Raw genomic sequence first — 25,119 nt, forward strand, 5'->3', positions numbered from 1 at the left:
AGCACAGAAAATACCTGAGCTTTGCAATGGCGGTTCTTATTATCAGTTTCGAGTTCTGCCATTCAGGCTAACCTCCTCCACAAGTGTTTTCATCAAACTGATGGCATTGGTGGCAGCAAGTCTCGGGAGAAGGGGTGGATTCATGTCTACCCCTAGCTGGACAATTGGCTGACCAGGGCGCGATCTCCCAAACAAGTCCTGGATCATCTCGACGTTACCTGCCACTCTCTTCACAGACTGGGCTTCTCCCTCAATTGCACGAAGTCCCATATGACACCTTCTCAAAAGCTCCAGTTCATCTGAGCTGTACTGGATACATCCTTGGGAAAGAGCTAGCCACCCGAGGTCAGGGCTCAAGACATTCTACAGATGGTCTCCAAATTTCAAAGTGCTCAGCGTCTCCCGGCCTTTGATTCTTCTTTTTTTTTTTTTTTTTTTTTTTTTAGGTTTCTTGGCCTCATGCATTTTTCTGGTGCCAGAGGCTCGACTGAAAATGAGATCCCTTCAATGGGCCCTCAGGACACAATGATCCCAGTTCTCAGGAAACATGAGACCTACTTCAGGTTCCAAGTAGGGTCACACAGGATCTCCTGTGGTGGGCCTACAAGGACAACATCCTGAAGGGAGAACCTTTTTGGTAACCATGGCCGGAGATAACAGTAGTGACGGACGTCTCACTCACGGGGTCGTTGGTCTCCATCGGCGTCCAAACTACATATCAATCTTTTGGAACTGATGGCAATCAGACTTGATGTCCTGATGATGACTGACACTGTAGCCCTGTTACTACTTCAACAAGATAGGAGGTGGTGGGTCACTACCACTGTACAGAGAGGCAATGCAGCTCTGGTATTGGGCAATTCAAGAAGGAATCTCTCTATCAGCAGTTCACCTAGCTGGAGAAGAGAACAAGGCGGTGGACGCTCTGAGCAGGCAGAGCAGTCTCCCACGAGTCGGAACTAGCTCAGGAAGTCCTTCAAAAGATCTTCACCCTTTTGGGAACCCCTGAAGTGTATCTGTTTGCAAACGGTGTCAACCGGAATTGCGAACTGTACTCCTCCAGGGATTTTCCCCCAAGAGGAGCTCTAGGGGGCGCGTTTGTAGTGGACTGGGAGTTTCCACTCCTGTATGCGTTTTCTGCAGTCCCCTTAATTCCTCGCGTGATTAGGAGGTTGAGAAAGTTTGGGAAACACATTATCCTAATTGCCTCGGATTGGCCAGGAGGACGTGGTACCCGGACCTTCTGGACATGTCCATCTACCCTCCATTATTTCTTCCACTAAGAGTATCTTCTCTTGTGAGAGGAGTGCCGGGTTCTCCATCCAGAGGGCAATACACTCGGCCTTCTCGCATGGTTTCCGAAAGGCTGAGATGCAAGGATTAGTACCTTCCGGATGACGTAATGGAGATTTTGCTTTCGGCCAGAAGGCAAGAAACAAAGTCCTTGTACCATTGCCGTTCGACCAAATTCTGCATCTGGTGCAAAGACAAGAATGTAGACACTTTAGTATGCTTAACCCCCAAAAGTGTTATCTTTTCTGTTAGCCAATCTGGTGCTCCAGGTTGGAACTAATTAAGGACTGTTTGGCGGCACTATCCATCTATAAGCGTTCGTCAGAAGAATGTTCATATTTCAAAATCCCACTGGCGACACAATTTCTAAAGGGATTCACCAATGTGTTACCACATCTCCTTTCCAGGTTCCAGTTTCGGATCTTAATCTGGTTCTGAAATGTCTAATGTGTGCACCCTTTGAATCTTTACATTCATGTCCGTTAAAGTTGTTAACATTTAAAACCATACTCTTGGTAGCATTAACTTCATCCCGTAGAGTGAGTGAATTGCAGGCACTTTCATCCAAGCCACCCTTAACGATCTTCCACAAGAATAGGGTTGTTCTGAGGGATACGCCTTCATTTTTATCCAAAATCATTTCTGATTTTCATGAGGGGCAAAACAATTGTATTGCCACTTTCTCTCCTCCACCTCATCCTGGCAAAGAGGATGAGAGTTTACATAGATTGGATCCATGCAGAGCTCTGAGCTTGTACATATCTAGTCTATCCAAACTTTGTATTGGTGATCAGCTCTTCATAGTCTAATAAAGGTCACAAACTGGGTTTGGCTGTGGCAAAACGGACCTTATCCAGATGGATCATTCTGGCAATATCAGAATTCTACAGACTAGTGGGCAAGGATACTCTGGAAGGATTAAGGGCCCATTCCACCGGGGCATGTCTACCTCTACAGCCCAGCAAAGGTGTGCACCGATCAAAAAGATTTGTGAGGCAGCTTCGTGGTTTACTATTCACACGTTTACAAAGCATTACTGCCTTGAGTCTTCCCTCGGTCGGGATGGAAGCTTTGGAAAAGCTGGCTTCCATTGGGTTCATGAAAACTAGTGAAAACTAAATTCATACTCCCTCCACCAAATAAAATACTGCTTTGGCAGTCTATCAAACGTGGGAGGACACAATCCATTCGAAGAACAAGTTACCCCTGGTAACGTTCTTTCAACTGGATGTTCCTCCCATGTATTCCTCATCGCCCCCACCAGCCTACCCCATAGTAAAATGTCCCATTCTATTACAGCTTTAGTTCCTTCAAAGTTTAGTACGGTCAAACCCCTTGGTTATGTGGGTAGTTTCTACTGTAAGAAAAAACAGAACTGAAGCAAACGGGTGCTGCGCGTGCTATATATGACTTTGATGGCATCATCCTAGAGATGGAAGCTCTTGAGGGACATTGAGTCAACTGCATTGACACACATCACCCTCTGCCGAAGTTCTTTTTCGAAGCAGATGACGCTGGATATCGAATATCAAATATGAGTAATACGTGGGAGGAACATCCAATCCAAAGAACGTTACCAGTGGTAAGTAACTTGTTCTTCTGAGGCTTGTCTGCTTAGATTCACATGCTTTGCATTGGCCGCCTGTTAAGATGATTTCTAAACTCTGACCTGGTGAGCAGAAGTTTAGGAGGCCACCCTCGGTTTAGTGTTACAGGGGAACCTTCTGGACAAGCCAGACCAATCTAGGTAGCTTGGCAGGCTGGCAAGACTAAGTCTCAGGATTGGTGAGAGTTTATCAGAAGCCCACAATGAGCACACACAGCAACGAACCACAAATTACTCTTAGACAAGTGTATATGAAAAATATCTATACATTTATTGTTGGCCGGACCAATAGACACAAGTAAACTTTATATCAAAAACAGTTATCACACAAAATCCTTATACTAGATAACATATATACATTACATTTCCTAATGCGACAGCAGTAAAACACATCCACAGCCTGTAAAGAGAGGGTTGAGTTAACATATTAGGAGCATTAGACAATTCCTCTGAGTCGTTTCCTAACTTTCGAGTCCAGCCCCAAGAAGAGGGGAGCCTTGTGCTCAACAGTACAGTTGTGCGTAAAGTGGCACGATCGCACAGGCAAAGCAAAAAGCGGGTCTTCTTGGGAGGGCTTTAGCAAGTCAGGAAGGGGCTTGAGGCGATGAAGAATTGGTTTCCACTATTCGAGTAGGATCTGCACTTGGCGGCCGAGCAGTTTTCAAAAGATGAGAATAGCTAGGGAGCGCTGACTAACCCAGCCAAGATCGAATACCATTTAAGGGATATTTGTTCGTAAAAGAGGTTGGTTGTGCCAGAGGGCCGGTAAGTGATGCAAGTACTCACCGACCCTCGGCACAACTCGGACCAAACTTTGCCAGTTTAGTCGAGGTCGCTAGTAGGTTCGAGTCCTGCAGTTTCGCGGCGCTCTGGCCCTTGGTGGCTGCAGGATAGAACGATCGTCCGTGACAGGACAGTTGCCTTTTCTCAGCTTCCGAAGGAGTTATGAAGAAAATCTTGGTGCAGCAGGCTACAGTACACAGGAGAGCAGAACAGCAAGGCACCTACAGCGACTGTGACACACAGGTGGTGTTGCAAGAATCACAAATTCGGACAGCATTACACATTCTTCTAATTCGGTACCCAGAGGAGCTAGGACTGCAAAATCTGGCGGGAGAGGGCGCTTGATCACAAGCAAGCAATATTCCAAGTCTCGGGTTTCAACTCGAGATGGCAGCGGTTCTGTGGGATACCCTGAGATAGAGCTGGACAGTTCACTGGATGGCCCAGGAACACTTGCGGGGGGAAGGGGAGTTCATTTGGTGGGTAAGCAGGGGGCGCTTAGAGAAGCTGTTCCCACTCCTCCAAAGGGGAGAAGCGCCTTGACAGGCCTTCTTGATCAATGAAGAAAACAGGGGTCCAACAGGACAGCAGAGGTGGAAGGGTTCCAATACATTCCACTGTGTCTCTGGCGGTTTAACGAGTTTCTTCAGGCAGGCTACTTCTGTAGTTTGGGGAGAACTCAGGTGATCGACGTGGAATGGGTGCGGGGCCCCTTCTCTTATCCAAGCTTAGCTTCGCGCCAAAATCGAGAACTTCCAATCGAAGATCTGCTCTCATGTAGGCATCCCAGCCGTGGACCAGTCACGGTCCACGGTGGTCCCAGTCATTCAAGCACTCCAGACATCCTGGCACCAGTATTGTGGATTTGGACCAGACAATCCCATCTCGCTTCCTGGGCGCACACACATGACCGGCAGAAGCCCGCTAAAGAGATCGGTTTTCGCGGGAGGCTGCATGCCCAAATAAGGAAAACCTATCTGGGTGAAGGCAAGGGACAACATTGCCATGGGACAGAACAAAAGACTGTGTGTCTTGGCCATTTTCAGACCTGGCCACAGTCTTGAACCAAACGCGGTAAACGTGATATGATTCAGTAAAAAGCACTATAAAAGTAACTGCTTCCACCAGTTGGTCCCAGGCACACTCGTACAATCACCAAAAAATCCTTCGAGGGTGTCTATGGCCATAAAACAAAAAGGACCCCCAGCGCATGGTACTGGAAGGTACATGGAGTATGTTGCCATTTCTTGGTAACTTTTGAACAGTGCGCAAAGACTAAGGTAAATATAGTTTCCCAGTACTGACAGTCTGGAGGATGTCAGTTTCCGCTTAACAAGTGAGCAAAAGCCCAGGCGAGCGCAGCTGAAGGCTGTGCTCCACTAGAAAAAAGTCAGGATAGGATAGCCAAACAAAAGAAAAACGTTTGGGGGGTCCACAAATGGAGGGAAAATTACACATTGATGAAATCTTTCCTAACATTGCCATCTAGTGGTTGGTGCAGAGTTGCATCTTGTTCTTTGAAAATCGAAAAAAGGGGCGGCATCGCCTGTCACACTACCCCTTGCCTACGTGCAAGGATAGGAAACAAGAATCAGGTCACCATAAGTCTGCATACTTTCGGACTTGCTGGTGATCCTGTGAAGGGTGACCCCAGATACCTTGGGGATCTACTCTGTGAATCCACCCTTCGAATGGATTGTGTCCTCCCACGTATTCCTTACCTTTGATAAATCCACTTCCAGCATGCTGGCCTCTGAAACATTTTACACAGTAGCGGGTGCTACGCGTCAACGTCCCTCGAGTCAGGGTCCCTCGAAGGCCTCCGTAACGGCACCGACATCACCATAGGTATAAATAGTCTTGCGCAGCGTCCGTTGCTCAGTTCTGTTTTTCTGCGTTTCGTGAGCCTCAGAGACGCAACGCTTGGTTCTACACCATTCTTCAAAAAATCTTCGAAATTACTCAAAAATCTAAAATATCTACGATGGCATCTTCATCCGAACCATCAACGCCACGATCCGGCTTCAAAGAATGTTGAGATTGTGGAAAGAAGATGTCACTAACGGATCCTCACAGGATCTGTTTGTGGTGCCTGGGATCAGAGCACCAGTGTTCGGAATGTGAGGACTGCATGTCTATGACGGCGAAAGCCTTGAAGGAGTGTAAGGGAAAGTTAGAAAGAGATAAAGCTGTTGAATCTTCTACCCCTTCAAAATTGTCCTAGGCTGAGTCGAGACATTCATCTCCTCACCATCAAAAGAAGTATTCCCGATCGAGATCTCGAAGCGGTTCCCATCACTCTTCGAGATTGAGACACTCTAAGAAGAGGCGTCATAGATCTCCCTCTTCCTCAACTTTTCCGGAAAGGGTCACCTGTCCCACTAAACTAAGCTCTCTGACTAAGTGGGAAGAATTTTGTAAAAAGATGCTTAGGGTCTTCGAGAAAGCGGCCTTCACCCCCTCGGAGATGCCTAGAGGTGATACCCTGGGTGAAAGACCCGAAAAACAAAAACGCAGCGAGTCGTTGAGCCCGGCGACCAAAAATCCTCGAGTCATGAACCCTCGAGTAAAGGTGAAACGTCATCGGATAAGGCTGCGCCATCATCGAAGGTACCTTTGCACAAATCTCTATCATCGCCGTCATTGACCCCGATGAAGGATACGTCCTCGAGGCCTCAAACCTCAACTACGCCACGGGCACCAGAGGTGTCGAAGGTTCCGACCAAGGCATCGAGAGTGGCTTCGACAACATCGACACAGAGTAGGATTCTGGTCCTCTCGAGAACATCGAGGCCCTTTTCGACGTTTTCGATGCCCTTTATAGGTTTGTCGAGACCAACGTCTACATCGACAACCACAACGTTTTCACAAGCAGTAACCACCAATTTGGCTCCTTCTCTGGAAATGGATTTTACCCCTTATACAAGATCTGATTATTTCAGAGCTTTATCCTCTATATATGAGGAAGGGGAGGGCTCTTGACAATGAGAGACCTTTTGGGTTACAAATAACAGTACCCATTCCAGAGGAACTAATTTCAGAAGAAAATAGATTGAAAGATCTACAAGAGTCTTTACAAGATGCCACTGGCATAGATACCTCTCCAGAGGCAGAATTTGCTAGACCAGAACCTGGAGAACATGCAGAAATACCTTACAGAGCCCTTATGGCTAGAATTATGCAATTTATGGGGTGGACTACACCTGCACCCTCTTTCCAGCAAGATGATCTTACTGATATCATGGATAAAGGGCCCCAAGAGAACCCTATCTTCCCTTTTCATGCTGCATTGCAGAGGAAAATATTTGCAAATTGGGAGACACCTGAAGTTATCCCTGCAGTGAATAAAAAACTCTCTGCTAAATACAGAGTGTCTGCTTCAGACCTTGAATATCTAAGCAAGCACGCAACTCCAGAGAGTTTAGTAGTGCAGGCAGCGGCGTAGTAAGTCGGCATAGCCCACTATACCACAAGACAGATGACAAAAGATTTGATGCCATGTCAAAAAGTCTTTTCAGCATGCAGTATGCCACTTAAGTCTATCAACGACACTTGCACACTAGCGAGATTCAGCCACACCCTTTGGGAGTGTGCTTCCTCAGTGGCTGACTGTCTCCCGGAAGGGGAGGAATAAGAAGCATTCTTGAACATCAACAAGGATGGGAAGGATGCAATGTGCAAGTCCCTCCAAACAGGCATCGACTCTGCTGACAGCATCAGCAGAGCCATGGCGGCAAGTACCACAATCTGCAGATTTGCGTGGTTGCGGAAGTCTGGTTTTGCTCCTGATGTGCAAGCCAGACTTCTGAATATGCCCTTTGACGGCACTTCTCTATTTGGCAAAAAGGCTGATGATAGGCTGGAGAAGTTGCAGACATCTAAAGCAGCAGCGAAATCACTTGGGGCTGCGATCCGGCAAACTCCAAATCGCCCCACAGGTACATCCTGGAGGGGGGGGGGAAGTCCTTTCGTTTTTACTCCCCTTTCGGAAAAGGCAGAGGACAACCAGCTGAAAGGGGCCAGAGACGATTGACCCGTGGTGGACGGGTCAACGGTACCAAACCCGCATCAGCCGGTGCTACTTTACCCTCAGCATCTACGTCAACCGCTTCTAAACCCCTCTGAGGTCTCCCCTCACAAGACACCAGTAGGAGGCAAGTAAACTGAACATCTGACAGAATGGCAGGCTATTAAGTCAGATGCTTGGGCATTGGAGACAGTTGCCCAAGGTTGCTGCCTGCCTTTCCTACAAACTCCTCAGTCATCCACCAAGGAACAACTTTTTGAAGTTTCCAGACCCGCTCCTTATGCAGGAGATTTCAGACCTGCTAGAGAAAGGTGCCATAGAACCGGTACCTGTAGCGGAGAGGAACAAGGGTTGCTATTCCCCCTATTTTTTAATACCGAAGAAGGATGGAGGATTGGGATTGAGACCCATCTTGGGCTTGCGAGAATTGAACAAATTCCTCAGGAAGGACAAGTTCAAGATGGTAAACCTTTCTCAGATCCTTCAGGCCATCCAGCTTCAGGACTGGTTGGTATCTCTAGACCTTCAGTATGCTTACTTCCATGTGCCAATCCATTTCAAGCACAGGAAGTACCCGAGGTTCGCAATTGGCAACTCTCATTATCAATTTCGAGTTCTGCCATTTGGGCTTACCTCCACCCTGAGGGTCTTGACCAAGCTAATGGCGTTTGTGGCTGCAAGTTTGAGGGAAGGGATTCACGTCTACCCCTACCTAAACGACTGGTTGATCAAAGCAATGCCCCCGGAACAAACTCAGATTCATCTAGATTATGTTTGCAATTTCCTCCACAAGCTGGGCTTCTCCCTCAACTTAAAGAAGTCACAGATACCATCACAGAGACTCCATTTAATTGGAGCAGTCCTGGACACATCCCTGGGAAAAGCCTCGCCACCAGAGGTGAGGGCTCAAGATATTCTACAGATGGTCACCAGGTTTCAAAATGCACAACGTCTACCAGCCTTCGACTTTTTGAGGTTGCTCGGTCTCTTGGCATCCTGCATTTTCCTAGTGCCAGAGGCCTGCCTGAGGATGAGATCTCTCCAGTGGGAGTTATGGACCCAGTGGTCACAATTCTCAGGAAAGATGTCAGATCTCCTACTAAACCCAGACAGAGTAGCTCGAAACATTCAGTGGTGGGCCTGTCGGGAGAACATCTTGAAAGGAGAACAGTTTTGGCAACCATGGCCGGAGATAACAGTAGTCACGGATGCCTCACTCACGGGGTGGGGAACCCATGCAAACGACTTGACCATAAGCGGTCCTTGGTCTCCATCGGAGTCCAGACTACACATCAACCTATTAGAGCTGAGAGCGATCAGATTAGCGCTGAAGGCTTTCCTGCCATCAGTACAGGGAAAGAATGTCCTGATAATGACGGACAACACAGTGGCCATGCACTACCTCAACAAAAAAGGTGGCGTAGGGTCACTGCCACTGTGCAGAGAGGCAGTGCAGCTCTGGTTTTGGGCAATTCAAGAAAGAATCTCTCTACCGGCAGTTCACCTAGCCGGAGAGACGAACTTGACGGCGGACGCTCTGAGCAGGCAGAACACACGAATGGGAACTAGCTCAGGAAGTCCTTCACGAGACCTTCGCCCTTTGGGGAACCCCTCAAGTTGATCTGTTCGCCACCAGTATTAACCGGAAGTGCGATCAATATTGCTCAAGGGAATTTCCCCAGAGAGGAGCTCTAGGGGACACGTTCGTAGTGGATTGGGAGTTTCCACTTCTGTATGTGTTTCCTCCAGTCCCCGTCATTCCTCAAATGATCAGGAGGTTGAGAAGATTCCGGAAACCCATGATCCGAATTGCCCCGGATTGGGCCAGGAGAATGTGGTACCCGGATCTTCTAGACATGTCCATCTGTCATCCAATTCGTCTTCCGAAAGGATCTTCTCTCACAGAAGGGAGGTCGGGTTCTCCATCCAGATATCGGGATCCTCAACCTTCACGCCTGGTTTCTGAAAGGCTGAGATACAAGGATTGCGATCTCCCGGTTGACGAAATGGAGGTGTTGCTTTCAGCCAGAAGGCCAGAAACAAAATCTTTATACTGCTGCCGTTGGAACACATTTTGCAGCTAGTGTAGAGAAAAGAATATTGAACTCTTCATGTAGTACACCGATGGTGTTATCTTTTTTGCTATATTTGGCAAATTCAGGTCTTCAAGGTAGCACAATCAAGGGCTACCTCGCAGCGCTGTCACTCTTCAAGCACCCTGTGGAGGAGCCTTCATACTTCAAATTGCCCATAGTGATTCCATTTCTGAAAGGGTTAACTGTTTTTCCCCCCCAACTCCTTTAGGTCCAATGTGGGACCTAAACCTAGTCTTGACATTTCTAATGGGTTCTCCATTTGAACCTCTTCATTCCTGTTCATTAAAGTTTCTCACTCTTAAAACAGTCTTTCTAGTGGCTTTAACTTCGGCCAGAAGAGTGAGCGAATTGCAAACTTTACAATCTTTCATAAAGATAAGGTTATGCTCCAAGTGAAGCTGAAATTTCTCCCAAAGGTGGTCTCAAAATTCCACATTACACAAAAGATGACCTTACCCTTGTTTTATCCTCCTCCCCATCCAGGGAAAAAGAGATTGCACAGGCTGGATCCAAGGCGTGCCTTGAGTTTTTACATTAGCAGACTTGCTAGGATTAGGCAAGCAGACCAATTGTTCGTGCGGTATGCAGGGCACAAATTAGGTTTACCTATTACAAAACAAACCATCTCAAGATGGATTATATTAACCATTATAGAGTGCTATACATTGGCAGGAAAAGAGCCCCCTCAACATCTCAGGGCTCATTCAACCAGGGGTATCGCAACCTCTTCAGCTCTCCAAAGAGAAGTTCCAATTAAGGACATATGTGCGGCTGCCACATGGTTGTCCGCTCACACTTTCACTAAATTCTACAGTCTTGATTCCTCCTCTAGCCAGGAGACGAAATTTGGAAAAGCTGTGTTGCACTCTGTGCATCATTAAAGGGAAATTAAGAAGGGGGGTCCTGGGAGTCTCTCTGCCAGACATTAGTCCTGGTTACAAGAGACTTACCCAGAGTCTTTAGCTCACTATCTTTCACAGAGAAGAAATATCCTAAACATATCGGTCTTTGTCCTGCCTTGGGGCAGGCCAGCACGAAATGCTAGGCAATTCTCCTCTGAACAAGAGTACCAACAGCAACCCCAGACATTTGATTCAGTCGTTGGACCTAGTCAGTAGGGTGGAGCCCTGGGCAGCAGTCTAGTGGCTGGCATATATAACGTATCGGTCACTTTTGGAGTGGTGTATTGCTTGCCGGCTGTGGCGTTAGCCATTCCCTTACTGTGGGGGGTATCCTCTGGGAATGGGCCCAGCCTCCTTTTTCCTGGGAGAAGGTGGTTTACTCAATTCCACTAGTTTCCTAAAGCCATGCACCCTCCAGGCCTTCAAGCCTCTAGTTCCACCGAAGGATCTAGAGTCAATGTCTGCTTGTGGGTCTCAAAGTGCCCTTTTCTTGGCTCTCTGCTGGGTCTTGTGGTGGTCTGTAAATATTTAGCTTGTTTTGGACTGGGGATCTTGGAGCATCTCCTGCTTGCCTCCTCAGGCTCCCACCCCATGGGCAGGTGGTGGCCCCTGGCCTCTCCATTCACATTACCCTGCCAACAACATGGGACTTTGTCACAGTATGTACTGGGATTTTGAAAACTGACTGCCAAGGTGTGACTATAGAGTATGCCAGTAGGAGAGAACTGGAATAGCGCAAGGCAGGGGCAGCTGAAACAACACATTTATGCTGATGTTGGTGCAATTAAACCATTTCTGCAAGTGCTAGGGCTGCTGCAATTATTCCACTTTCACTTCTGTTAGTTTCAGGGTTAGTGCTGGTGCAAATGTGATACTGCACCAGAGCGAAGATCAGCTCTGTGTGCTGAAGCCACAATTGACAAGGAAAGTGCTGCTGTCTTGGTGCTTTCATGAAGGCCAACATTATGTGGTGTTTGGGGGATCAGTACAAATTACTTGATTTAAGTTGCTGTTGGTGCCAGTGCTAAAACCAGCAAATATGCGGCCACTGTACTGATGATTCCACCAGTGCGAACTCTGCGTGTAGTGTTTGTGTGATGCCCAGCCATATTTAGTCAAGTAACAGGTGCTAGAACCAGTGCAAGTCCGGTCATACAGGTCGTAGTGCTGGACCGGTGAAGTGGCTCATTGCCCCAGTAATATGACAACTAATCAGTCAGTGCCATGAAGGTACTTCTAGAGCAGAGGTCTTCAAACTGTGGGGCACGGCCACATCCCGCAGGGGGTCCGGGGCAAGGGGTATGGGGGGCACGAGAGCCCAGCATGAAATGTAAAAAAACAAACAACAAATATTTCTTTAGATTGGAGGAAATGGGCAAGGGTGGCTCACATGGTCGGACTGGAGCATAACACAGTCCGAGGCTCCAGTGAACAAAATGGCCTGCAGTTGCAAATGGATATTCATTCCTTTAGTCTCAGACTGTTTGAATAGTACCCAAGGGGGTGTTTTTTTTGGTAAAAATGTAAACAAATTGTGATATTTAAAGAATATTTATCAGCAACAATGGTCAAATCTATTAACTGCATAGTGAAGTAACTCATCAAACTGGCCCACATTGGTAAAAAAAGTGGCCCATTTTGACGGGCCCACACTAGCATTTTGCATGTCTGGTACGGGCATTGCCCTACTGCCCTGTAGGCCTGTTTGAGCCTTGCGGCTCATCCAGTAGCCCCCTCACCTATTCTGGAGGAGCTGAGGAGCCAACCCAGTGAAACACTGACCACTCCCTCCGCTACTTTTTCCAGCTGAGCGAGTGCTCCTGGGCTGGCTGAACTGTCGAAGGGAAACATGATTTCCCCTTGACAGTTCAGTTCCCCAGCTGCACATGCTCATGCAAGACTGGGGACGTTTTGCTTCACCAGCCTTGCAGAGCTCATTGGAAATGCTGACCGGGGCACTGCATGCCTGTATGTGCGAGGGGGAGCTCCTGCGCCTCCTTGCACATACGGACAGAGCAGCCTCGAGCTGGGTGTTTCAGCACCCACGCGCAGGACCCTGCAGAAGGTACGTTTGTTAATTTATTTTTTATTTTAATATGTTTATGGATGCTTGTATCCTTGTATTATGAGTCAGTGTATGGTGATTGGTGCTCGTGTGTGTGTGTTTTTTTTTTTCTGTTGAGCTGATTTTGGCAAGTCGGGGAGTAGAGAAGGGGGGAAGGAGGGATGTTCAACAAAGGCATTTTATAAATGCTTTTGTTGCACAATCCCCCTACCCACCTGCCAAAATCAGCTCTGCTGAGGCGCTGTGGAGCTCAGTGGACCGGGGTGGTATTTTTTACTGTATATCATATATGTCCAGTCAAAAATACCATGCTTTCCCCCCTACCCCCTCAGCGCCTTGCATACACACAAAATCATGTTGATTGTGTTGGGCACTGTGGGGCCCAGGGAACAGGGATGGTATCTTTTTACTGGACATCTAGATGTCCAGTAAAAAATATGTTTGAATCCTGCCCCCCCCCCTTGCACCAATTGCAAACAGTTTGGCTTTTTACCCATTTCTTTTTTTTAAAGTATGCTCTAAAATACAACATTTTAACCCATTGTTTAAAAAGAATTCACCGTGGGCAAACCCCCCAAATCTTCCTTGATTGGTTTGGGCTCCATTGCTGCGCTTGGTCGCTCTGGCACAGCTGGTGGAAATATTTATGCCCCTCCACTTAGTTCACCAGCCACCACTGGGACTGTGCTGTGAGCAGGGTGGGGGAGCACAGGTTCTGTGGTGTGGTGGGGAGAGGACAGGGACTGGACTAGGAGTGGGATGAGGGTGTCCAGAAACTGGTGGGAGTAGAGTGCAGTGACGGCGCGCAATAGTGCATAACCATTTGGATTTACTGTCCATTTGGCATTTTTTTGGGGGGGGCAGCCCACAATTTGCTTGGCAGGGGGTGGAGGTGAGGGGGGGGGTGTTCCCAGGCCTAAAAAGTTTGAAGACCACTGTTCTAGAGAAAAGTGCTGGTAGAGGCTCTACATGGATCTGTCTGAATCGCTGAGGTGGGATGGGGTGGGCCTTGCACTGCAGCCCACACCAGGCAGCTCACAAGCCAATAGTAGACACTGTCTGGGGTGGGGGCAGCCGACCGCTGTGGCCTTAAACTGCCATGCGGGCTAGGCGGGCATTGACCTCCCTTCTTTCCGCTACATTCAACAGAAGTTGAATGCTGCTGGTAGATGAGTTTGACCAATCGGCAATGGACTGCGTGAAGGTATATGTAACTGTTTATTTCAGACCCTACGGACACTGGAAATTAAGTGGGACTCTGCAACGATGCGCTGATTGGGTAAAGTGGAAACTGGCAAGGATATGCTCATTGGTTCTGAAGTAATTTGAAAAGTGGTATTGATGTGCTTTGATCGACATCTACAATGATATGCTATCTAGGCATAATGTAAACTGGTAATGATGGGTTCAGATATGCATGCAGCATTTCCAGTTCTTCGTGGGGACATTTCTGAAGCAAGCAAATGACTGTCCTAGGAACGGTTTGGGCACAATGAGGCCGATGCTTCCATTTGGCTAAAGCAATAGTTTCTGATTTTTTTTTTTTGAAAATCCTTTAGGCAAAAACCGATGAAATAGCAAGAGCCTATCAGCCGAAAAGGTATGCCCTGTCTTTGAAAACTGCCGTCACGTTGGCTAATCTTTTTGCTGCCCGGGAAGATCTGTCTAGTATCATCCGCACCAGCAGCGGCACTACCCGGGAGAAATCTGCATGTGCCATCAACAAGGTGAGTGTTCACTGGCACTCTACTACCCATCTCTCGAGGGGTCCTATCCATGCCAGTGATGCGCAGGGACGCCTTCTGCATTGCCATTGCACAGGTATAGGTGTGTTTGCCGAGAGACTTTCTGCCTTGAGTGGGGTAATGGTTTCCTGAAATCTAAAGGTGGGGAGCTGGCATTCCCTGACCGGGTGCACAGTGGCGCTTGGCGTCTGTGTCTCAGAAAAGGTGGGTGTGTTTTTTGATTCATCAACTGGTTCCTTGTGCAGGTACTACCTTCCCTTAGCTGTGCATGCATAAGATGCTCATTACCCCAACGGTGTCCATCTCCTCTATGCAAAGTATTTTTGGTGCACGTTGAGTAAAATGGATATTGTTAAACTCGAGCTGTGCGAATAAATGAGCAAAAGAAGTGTGTAGTCACCCCTCGTTGGCTTGGGGGGGGTAGTGCGTAGCTTTAAATGTTGCATGGTGATGGTGCGCATCCAGGAGTGTTTTTTTGGTGCTTGCTGTGGGTACGTTTCTTGATGGGGTAAAGGGTTTTGAATGGTTGCCTAGCTGTTTGAGCAGAACCATTGTCATCCTAGTTCCGCCATCATAACCTGTAGGATATGCTGCCCCTGCAGCCGAATGGTACCAGAGACCTTGGTGGATGGCTGTCCCTTGTCACGTTTCGGCACCATGTTCCACTCTACCCTGGATCATCCTCGTCTTCTTCCTCAGTTCTCTTACCTCTGAGCATGCACAGGCCCGGTCTTTTTCTGCCCCCTGCTGTGTTTGGAAGTGTAGCTGACCCTTGCTTTTTGGGATGGTAGCCTTGCACACACTGCTAATAAGGGCTTGTTTGCTGCATGACATGGCTGAGACAAGCATATGAAGCTGGCATTTATTTCCATCGGTTGTTTGCCCCTTGTTCTTAGAATATCGGGGTCTGTTTCAAGGCAAGATGTCTCCTTCTCGCAGTTTGAATAAGCTGGATATGTGACGAAGCCCGAGCTGAACATGCCTCTCTTGATTGATGTGGATGGCAATCATTGCATTAAGGGGTAGGCAAACACTCCAGGAGTGTACTCGAGATGGGGAATTGTGATGTCGGATATTGGCTTTTTCATGGCTTTCTCCTGAGCAACTTGTAGGCTTGCTTGGAGTTAAGCCCCTTGAATGGTTGAGTGATCTGAGACTATAATTAAACATGAGGGCCTTCTGGAGGCAGTTAGTGTAAGCAAATGTGACTGTAGAAATCTTCCTTTGTTCAAGCCTGAATGACATTTTTTCAATCAAAAGATTGACTAAGAATGATTTGCTTGCTATGTGCAGAGCCCTGTCATGTTTCAAGGATGATTTGGCAGAACGACGGCTGCACATGACGTCAAATTGTGGTATTACAATGGTGTGGTTCTGGCAGCCTCCTCCGATTTCGTCTTTTGTTCACCTAAAGTTCACGTTCTGCATTTATCACGGTTTCCAAGTGATGTGTGTTACAAAGCACAGTATAGCAGCAGTTGTTACTGCCTGCAAAGCTTTACAGAACACCTCTGCATTCAGCCTTTTTCTAAAGGATTCTAGGACCTTCTTTATCCTCTTTCAACCCCTAAATCCTACTGGGCTGCTTGATCAGTGGATGCAATACACGTGGCATGATCCCAAGCATTCAGACACCGTGAAACCTCTGCTTTCATATGAAAGCTCATGCTAGCAACAGTGACACTCTTCAGTGGTAAAACACTCTGTCGATCGCTTCCCACCACCTACCATCCCACCGCAAGTTCAAAAATACAAATACTTTTTCTACCATTTCAACAAAACTAAGCCATATCAATGTTGCAAACAGTCCCAGCAGCATTCCAGCACATTTTCCTTTCCCCGTCCCTACCTTGCCGACTTTTACCCTGCTTACCCTTGAAAACCTTCTGAATAGATTTTACACAAAGCCAGCAAATGCTTCCCTTCCTTAGTCATCATTTCTCACCCTTAAGACCTATTTTCCCCATTGGCCCCAAATTCTTAGGTCCCGTCCCCTTTTCCGCCATACTCTTACGACAGCGACTGAACCAGAGCATGTTGCAAAGCAATATTTAATTAAAACCTTCCCGCAAGTACCAGTGTGTGTGCGCACCTTAGACACTGCTCGGCTTGGCACAATGCCCCGGCGCTCCCCAGTTTAGTGTCGGCCCTTTTCTTTGCGCCAGGCTGGACTAAGCGGTGCGCTGCAGTTGTGCTTTGCTGCGCAGAAAAAAATCCCCTGGAGTATGTCCCATTCTCAATGCGGGCATTTATGTGAAAGATGGATGAAATCTTCCATCAAGAGGGTGATTCCCATTCCTGGATGGAACCCCTAAGCAAGGCGTCTGCAACCTGTCACTCTCCAGATATTTTGGACTATGATTCCCATGATCACTCAACATTGACTATGCTGGCTGGGGCTGATCAGAGTTGTTCCAAAACAGCTGGAGAGCCACAGGTTGCACGTGCCTGCCATATGCCCTTAAAGGTGAATCACTTTCTGTAGAAGTTCTACAGGGAGGATGATGGTTTGCTGCAGCTGCCCTTTCGACCTGCGGGAGACCAGTGGTCTGGATATTTCTGCAGAGTTTTACAACATCTTATCAACGCTGACTCCGGGCAAGCACAAGGCCTCATTCTAAAGCTTGATGGCCAGGGTGCTTGACACGCTGGGGCTGTCGGCCCCTTTCGTGGCGGAAGTTTAATTTGAACTGACTATCCTGGATGAAGGTCCCCGAAAAGGCTTTGAGGTGCAAGTTTACTAGACACACCTGTCTGTGAGGAAGGAGCTATGGCTATGGGCACGGTAGTAACGAGGCACTCCTGGATGAGAACCTCTGCGTTTGCACAGGTTGTGCAGGTGTAGCTCCTAGATAAGCCCCTTGATGGGCAGAACCACTTTGGGGCTAAGGCCGATAACTCCTTGCGGAGGTTCCAGTCCTCTAAGGCCAGTGGTAAGTCCTTGGGTTTGGCAGTGCAACATCCCTCTGCTCCAGCTGGCAGAGGTCGAGGATTTTGGCCCTATGCCCACCGTGGATGTGGTGAGACACCCCCTTGGAGGTTGGGGGGAGGGGAGAGGGGTAAACCGCAACCTTGACGTTTCTCTCCACCCACCCTGTTTTTTCGGTAAGTTACCATACCTGCTTCTGTCCCCCGTCTCCCTAGGGGAACATTGGGTGTAAAGCGTTTGTCCCTAAACTCCCTCTGGCCTTTGCTCATCAAACCTGTGCGTATGATCCTTTCCTAGAGTTTACCTTGGGATTAGGATAGGGTGGGGTACATTACCTTGGGATTATAATAGAGTGGGGTACATTACCCCCTCCCCTCGCCCCAAGCCCATTGCTTTAGTCCTGAAGTACCTTCCCTGAAGTAACCATAGTTTGTGATGTTTTAGGCAAAAGGCCCCATACTACTTAGGGCTGGACTTCATAGAGGGAACTGGGTTTGTGCTTATTCAAACTATTCTGTTTTTATATATTAGGGGTGTCATGGTATTAGTTTTATGATGGTATGATAACCTTCTTGCCAAATGATGGTATATCATGGTTATCGCGGTATAGCAGGTGGAGTTAACCAATCTTAAATATTTTCTAAAAGGTCATAAATTGTCAGATTTATCATCACAAACAAAACCAGGCGCCCAGTGCCAGAATTGGGCTTTTCAACATACTTTCCACTGAAATGCCACCCCTTGCTTCCACCAAACACACGTGTGGAGAGGAGGGGGGGGGAGCCCTGCTGCGACTGGCAAAGCAAAACTGAATAGCTTTTCTTAAGTGGTCATTAAGGCTTTTAGCTCTCTCACTGGCTACTGGTGAAGATGAACATGTTGCCATCTTTATAACCTGCATGCCACAGATCAGTGGAGGCTGATGGTAGTATACGCTTGTGCGCATACACACACGCACGCTCTCTTTACGTTACAGCCTTTAGTTTACTTATGGGCCAAAAGGTGTTCAGTAATCATGGACATGTTACCCTTTGGTATGGAAGCAGGGAATACCCACAGAGATGAGTGAATTTCGCAGTGTGACTTATTATATGTAAATTCAATGATAGAACCAGGGAAATCCCCCATTGTCATATGTTTAGGAAACATTATCCATTATAAATATAAAAACCCCAAAGTAAACCCTTTTTCTTCTTGGCACTGTATTTATAATTCCTTTTGCTAACATATTGATTTTGTGTCAGGCACGTGTGGTTTATGGAATGGCATTAAAAACTGGTCCCACTGAAACTGCTTGGCAGATGGCACATCCAACAGTGCAAGACCAAGACTGCGCAGCACTTGCTTACTGCAGCCTTTCCAAATCAGATTGAGAAGCACACTTAACGGTATGAACGGTATACCGGTATAAACAATGTGACGGTTATTATTGTTCAATTGAGTGGTTCGCGGTATCTTTAACGGTATACCATTATACTGTTACATCCCTAATATATATATATTTCTGAGGCTTGTGGAATCTGCTTAGATCACATGCTGTGCATAGGCCGACATCTAGTGGAAGCTGCGGAATATTACAGTTTGTTTTTCGAAAGTCGAAAATGGGCGTCGACACAGGCGTGCCAGTAATACTATCCCTAGTGTGACGTCCACTGTACCCAAGATCCCTCACGCGTGTAGGATCCTCAGATTGTTTTTTTCCGCCATACTGGTCGGAAGCATCTTGCGGAGTTCCCTGGCCTTAGCCATACTTTGCTGTTATTATAATTATAATTCTTATTCATTCCCTTCCCCACCCTAACGTCGACCCTCAACCTCGACGACGGCTGGAGAAGTCATCGACCGTCGACTGCTGCACGACGGATCTGGGCCTCGGAAGGCCGCTGGCCTCGGCCCGGGCCTAGTAGGCCGCTGGCCTCGGCCCTTACAAGTAGGGAGAGTGGGGGGTGGTACATACTCTTCACTCTTGATATATAGTTACATTTTATATATATTCCTACACTTAGCAGCCCGCTGCCTTAAGGTGCGTATGGAGGGTACCCCTTTTCAATTCTGCCCCAAGTGCAATCGCAAATACCCTTGGGTCGACAGGCACGCCACGTGCAATCTCTGCTTGCCGAGGGATCACCCCGAAGCGAACTGCAGAGCGTGTAGTAGGTTTAAACCTAAGACACTTAAGGACCGTTCGACAAAGCGTTGGGCCCACCACGCCAGGCAGGAGGCCATGGCAGCGGAGGGCGCCTTCAGCGATGGCAGCGACGCCGTACTTTCGGACGGCGAGGGCATTATGGCGTCGAAAGACAGCCGGCGAGCGCAGGTCCCCGACCTCGGAAGGTCGTCCGGCAGGGCGGCTATGGGGAAGACCCCCGGCGACGCAAGCGCTACACACCTAACACACACTAAACACACTAAAACCAACCGGACCTCGACGACGTCGACTTCCCGGAAAGAGGCACAAAAAGAACGGTCCGACTCGGTGTCCTCTGGGCGCTCTCGATCGAGATCACCTCACGACGCAAGGCAATCATCCACTCTTGCCAAGAGTGCCTCGCTACACACATTAACGGAAGTTCGATCGTCGGGAGACGAAGACGACTTCCACCCCCAGGCCGCGCTCCAAGATACCGAGACCGCGGTTAACACCAGTGAGGCCCCACGCCCGAAGCACACAGATACCTCTCCAGACCCTCGGCGCCAGGCGTCGAAAATCTCTGGGGCCTCCAAGGGACAGGGAAAACATTTTTCCACGCACGGGGAGGGGGAGAAACAGCGGAAAGCACAGCCTTCCACCCCTGTAAAACCATCCTCTCACCCTAGGCAGACAAGTAAACACAAGTCTACCCTTGAAAAGTCCCATAAATCATCTCCTGCTAAAGTAATACCCTGTTCCAGGGAATGGTCCAGTGAAGACATAGACAGGGTTATGTCTAGGATGTCTTCCTTGGCTGATTTTTATGATAAGAACCCAGAACACTTTCTCTCATATAACCCTCAAGGGGCCACACCCTCAGGCTCCTCCGATCCTATCCCGCTAAGTAAAAAGCCCCGGGTCGAAAGACCTGAACCCTTCGAGGTTCAGCCTTACTCCACTCCATATTCTACTCCACTCCCCAGTTACCAGGGACAAGTTTTCCCTGAAGAGGACCAGGAGTTTGAAATTATGGAAGAACAAACCGGGACAGATTACTATGCAGAGGATGAGGACCTGGAGGAGGGAGAAGATGAGCAGGAAATTTACAGAGTAGATTCCCCAGTACAAAGCGAAGCCCCAGTTACTGACTCTCCAGTTGATAACCAGCCCCTCCTCAACGAGGTTCTCGCTCGAGCAGCGGAACACTTCCACATCGACACCCACGGTGTACAGGAGGAAAGGGACTTCGCGGAGGAGTTTGTAGGAGAGAGAAGACCGGTCGCTCAGACCATCCCTATCCTCAAATCCATCCAACGAAGAATAGATCCTTCCCTGGTGAATCCTAACCTCACCAGAGCTGTCAACCCCAGAATTGAAAAGATTTTCCGGGCAGCCCAGTCTGACCCTCTGTATATAAGGGGACATCTTAAACCAGATTCCCTAGTGGTGACCAACACTAAAAAAAAGGGCTGGCACGCCCTTATCTTCATCAGAAGCTCCTCCCGATAAGGAGAGCAAAAAACTTTACGGGTTTGGCAGAAAGGTAGCCTCAACGTCCGCCTACCAAGCAAGGATTGCGAATTCCACCACCCTGTTGGCTAGTTACAATTGCCATCAATGGGAAGAAGTCGCGGCGCTCATTGCCTCTGCTCCAGAACCGTTAAAGGGCCAGCTGGCTCGGATCTCGGCAGAGGGGAGAGCCGTGTCTGGTTGCATTTTAAAAGCAACTTTCGACGCCGCTGACAACGCAGGGAGATTGATAGCAGAAGGTACTGTTATCAAGAGACATGCGTGGTTACGGCAGTCGGGATTCAAGACAGAAACCCAGGCTTCTTTAATAGACAAGCCAGTGGAACCCGACCTATTGTTTGGGAAAGCGGTCGAAGACGCACTTAAAAATGCCAAAGATGAATATGAGACTCTCAAATCCCTTGGCCAGCTTACCAACAAACCCCCTAACCAGAGGGGGAACAATAATTTTCGTCGCCCACGCGGCCAAAATTCACAAAGAGGCAACTATGCCCAGGGACAAGGTACACAATGGAATAACAACCAGCAGTCTACCCAGAGTTACGGCAGGGGTAACAAGAGAGGTCGTGGAAGAGGCAGAGGCAGCCCCAACAAGGGAGGTGGCACACCTCCACCAAAACAGTGACGCTCAGTTCAGGGTCCCGTGCCACGCAACCCCAGTAGGGGGACGCATTTCCACCTTCACCCAGGCTTGGGAAGGGATCACCTCAGACAGATGGGTGCTGTCAACAGTATCCGCAGGATATTGTATAGAACTACTGCAGCGTCCCCGGAATCATCCTCCACGACAAAGAGTGCACTCCCTAGAGCATCAAAAGATCCTTCTCGAGGAGATCGCCATTCTGCTAGAAAAGGACGCGATAGAACTCGTCCCAGGACACCAGGTAAACAAGGGTATCTATTCAACTTACTTCCTTGTGCCAAAGAAAGATTTGACAATGCGCCCAGTATTGGACTTACGGCCTGCCAACAAGTATGTCAAGCCCCAAAAATTCCGTATGACCACGCTACAAGAGGTAATCCCCCTCCTAAAAAAGGGGGATTACATGGCAACCTTGGATATGAAAGATGCTTATTTTCATATTTCCATGCTCCCAGCGCACAGAAGGTACTTGCGCTTCAAGGTGGACAGTCGCCACTACCAATTCAAGGTACTGCCCTTCGGGATAGCTTCAGCACCAAGGGTATTCACCAAGGTACTGGCGGTGGCGGCTGCACACCTACGCAGGGAAGCAATCCCGGTGTACCCCTATCTGGACGACTGGCTCATAACGGGGGAAACCCCAGGAATTTGCAGGTCAAACATTCAAAGGACGATCGACCTCCTCCACGAATTAGGCTTCTCCATCAACGAGAAAAAGTCAAGTCTGGTGCCAAGCACCTCAAAACAGTTTCTAGGAGCTATCCTAGATACTCAGAAAGGATTGACCTTCCCTTCGGAAGAGAGAATTCGGAATATACTTCTGCAAATTCCGCATTATCAGTCAGGTCAACAGATAACAGTACGCAAAGCTATGCGGTTACTGGGCATGATGGCGTCATGCATTTACCTGGTCCCCCACGCGCGTCTGCGCATGCGTCCCATGCAGGAATGGTTGGCGAAACAGTGGTCTCAGGCAAGTGGTCATTGGGACGATCTAGTGGTCGTTTCGCCAACACTCGTACAGAGCCTACACTGGTGGACAAGAGAGAATCTCGCAAGGGGGAAACCCTTTTACGATCCCGAAGTACAAGCCGTGGTGACTACAGATGCATGCCTGACTGGGTGGGGAGCTCACCATCTCCACCACACAGCTCAGGGTCTCTGGTCTCACTCAGTAGCCAAGAACCACATCAATATGCTAGAGCTTCTGGCAGTATTCCGAGCGCTAAGGGCGTTCGAGCCCCATCTACTGAACTTGTCGGTGCAGATCAGGACGGACAGCACGACAGCCATGTTCTATCTGAACAAGCAAGGGGGGACTCGTTCGCCAAATCTGTCCAAGCTTGCCCAGAAAATATAGATATGGGCACTCAGACGGAACATCTTCCTGTCATCGCAACATGTTCCAGGGGAGCTCAATTCCCTAGCGGATGCTCTAAGCAGAGACTCCCTCCCAAAAGAACACGAATGGGTCCTTCACAGAGACGTAGTAGAAGATCTCTTCTCTCAGTGGGGTTTCCCCACTATAGACCTATTCGCCACAAGCGAAAACAAACAATGCCCAGGATTTGCATCCAGGTTCCCCCAGCCGGACTCCCAAGGGAATGCCCTGTGGATGAACTGGTCAGGGATGTTTGCGTACGCTTTTCCACCAACTCCTCTCATCAGGAAGGTGGTGTACAAGATGAACAAGGAATCGATGACGCTCATCCTAGTTGCTCCCATGTGGGCGAGACAACCATGGTTTCCACACCTACGCAGGATGGCGGTGTGCGAACCCATCAGACTCCCAGCCTGGTACAACCTACTGTCCCAGCAACAGGGTCAAACAGTGCATCAGGAACCCAACTCTATGAACCTAGCAGCATGGCTCCTGAAGTCATAAAGTTTGGACATCTCAAATTACCACAGAGGTGTATGGACATTCTAAAGGAGTCCAGGAAACCAAATACAAGGCACTGTTACTTTGATAAGTGGAAAAGATTCGTTATCTGGTGCCAGAATAAACAAATCAACCCGGTTGATTGCACTCCTTCCAACGTTGTGACATACATGCTCCACCTGCTGGATGCAGGGTTGGTTTTTAACTCGCTGAAAGTACACCTGGCAGCCCTCTCGGCTTACACCACATCCCATAACAAGGTCTCGTGGTGGAAAGTACCAGTGGTTAAAGCCTTCATGGAAGGAGTAAAGAGACTTCACCCTCCTATTTCGAACCCACCGCCAGGATGGGACCTCAACGTGGTGCTAGCTAAGCTCATGGGACCCCCATTCGAACCCATGCATAAAAGTAGTCTCAAACACCTGACTTATAAAACGGCCTTCTTAGTAGCCATTACCTCCATAAGAAGGGTCAGTGAAATTCAGGCTCTGTCAGTGCAGGATCCTTTCTTTACTATCCACAAGGACAAACTGGTTTTACGCACACACCCTAGGTTCTCACCTAAATTCATATCCAAGTTCCATGTAAACCAGTCCATCGAGCTTCCGACTTTCTTCCAGAACCCGCAAAGCTCGGCTGAGGTGAAACTACACACCCTAGATGTGCGTAGGGCGGTCCTATACTATGTAAATAAAACCAGACCGCTAAGGAAAACAGATCAACTGTTTGTCTCCGTAGCTACAGGCAGAGAGGGGGATCGCGTCTCTAAGGGCGCTATCTCGAAGTGGATTATCAACTGTATACAGCTGTGTTACTCTCTTTCTAAAAAGACTCTGCCTTTTACGCCAAGGGCCCACTCTACTAGAGGCATTGGTGCCACTCTGGCTTTCATTGCAAATGTTCCCCTCGACACCATTTGCAAAGCGGCTACTTGGAGCTCTATTCACACTTTTACTCAGCATTACTGCATTGACACTCATTCCAAGACAGATACACAAGTGGGACAAGCGGTTCTAAGACACCTGTTTGCTCATGACCCTTCTCACATCCCACCTCCTTTTTCTGGTACTGCTCGCTAATCTATGCACAGCATGTGATCTAAGCAGATTCCACAAGCCTCAGAAGGGATACATTACTCACCGTAATCGTATTTCTGATGCTTGTATCTGCTTAGATTCACATGCGACCCACCCTTCCTCCCCTCCGAGAGAAGGCGCATGATTGCTTGTAGTCTTACCTTTCTGTCTATCTGCTTGGATTATCTGTACTCACGCTACTCCTCATGCTTCCTCATGTCAGAAAAAATACAATCTGAGGATCCTACACGCGTGAGGGATCTTGGGTACAGTGGACGTCACACTAGGGATAGTATTACTGGCACGCCTGTGTCGACGCCCATTTTCGACTTTCGAAAAACAAACTGTAATACTCCGCAGCTTCCACTAGATGTCGGCCTATGCACAGCATGTGAATCTAAGCAGATACAA

At 48.3% G+C, this 25,119-nt stretch overlaps 1 protein-coding gene across 1 annotated transcript in view; it reads left to right on the forward strand.

Moving 5' to 3' along the window:
- FAM98B (family with sequence similarity 98 member B) overlaps positions 1 to 25,119 on the forward strand; it is a 308,354-nt gene that overhangs the window by 265,193 nt on the left and 18,042 nt on the right. Inside the window, exon 7 of the mRNA XM_069638554.1 lies at positions 14,332 to 14,499. Within this exon, the coding sequence (XP_069494655.1) occupies positions 14,332 to 14,499 (168 nt within the window). The remainder of the gene's footprint in view (positions 1 to 14,331; positions 14,500 to 25,119) is intronic.

The sequence above is a fragment of the Ambystoma mexicanum genome, chromosome 14, assembly GCF_040938575.1.
Source record: "Ambystoma mexicanum isolate Mex_15411 chromosome 14, UKY_AmexF1_1, whole genome shotgun sequence".
Lineage (NCBI taxonomy): Eukaryota > Metazoa > Chordata > Amphibia > Caudata > Ambystomatidae > Ambystoma > Ambystoma mexicanum.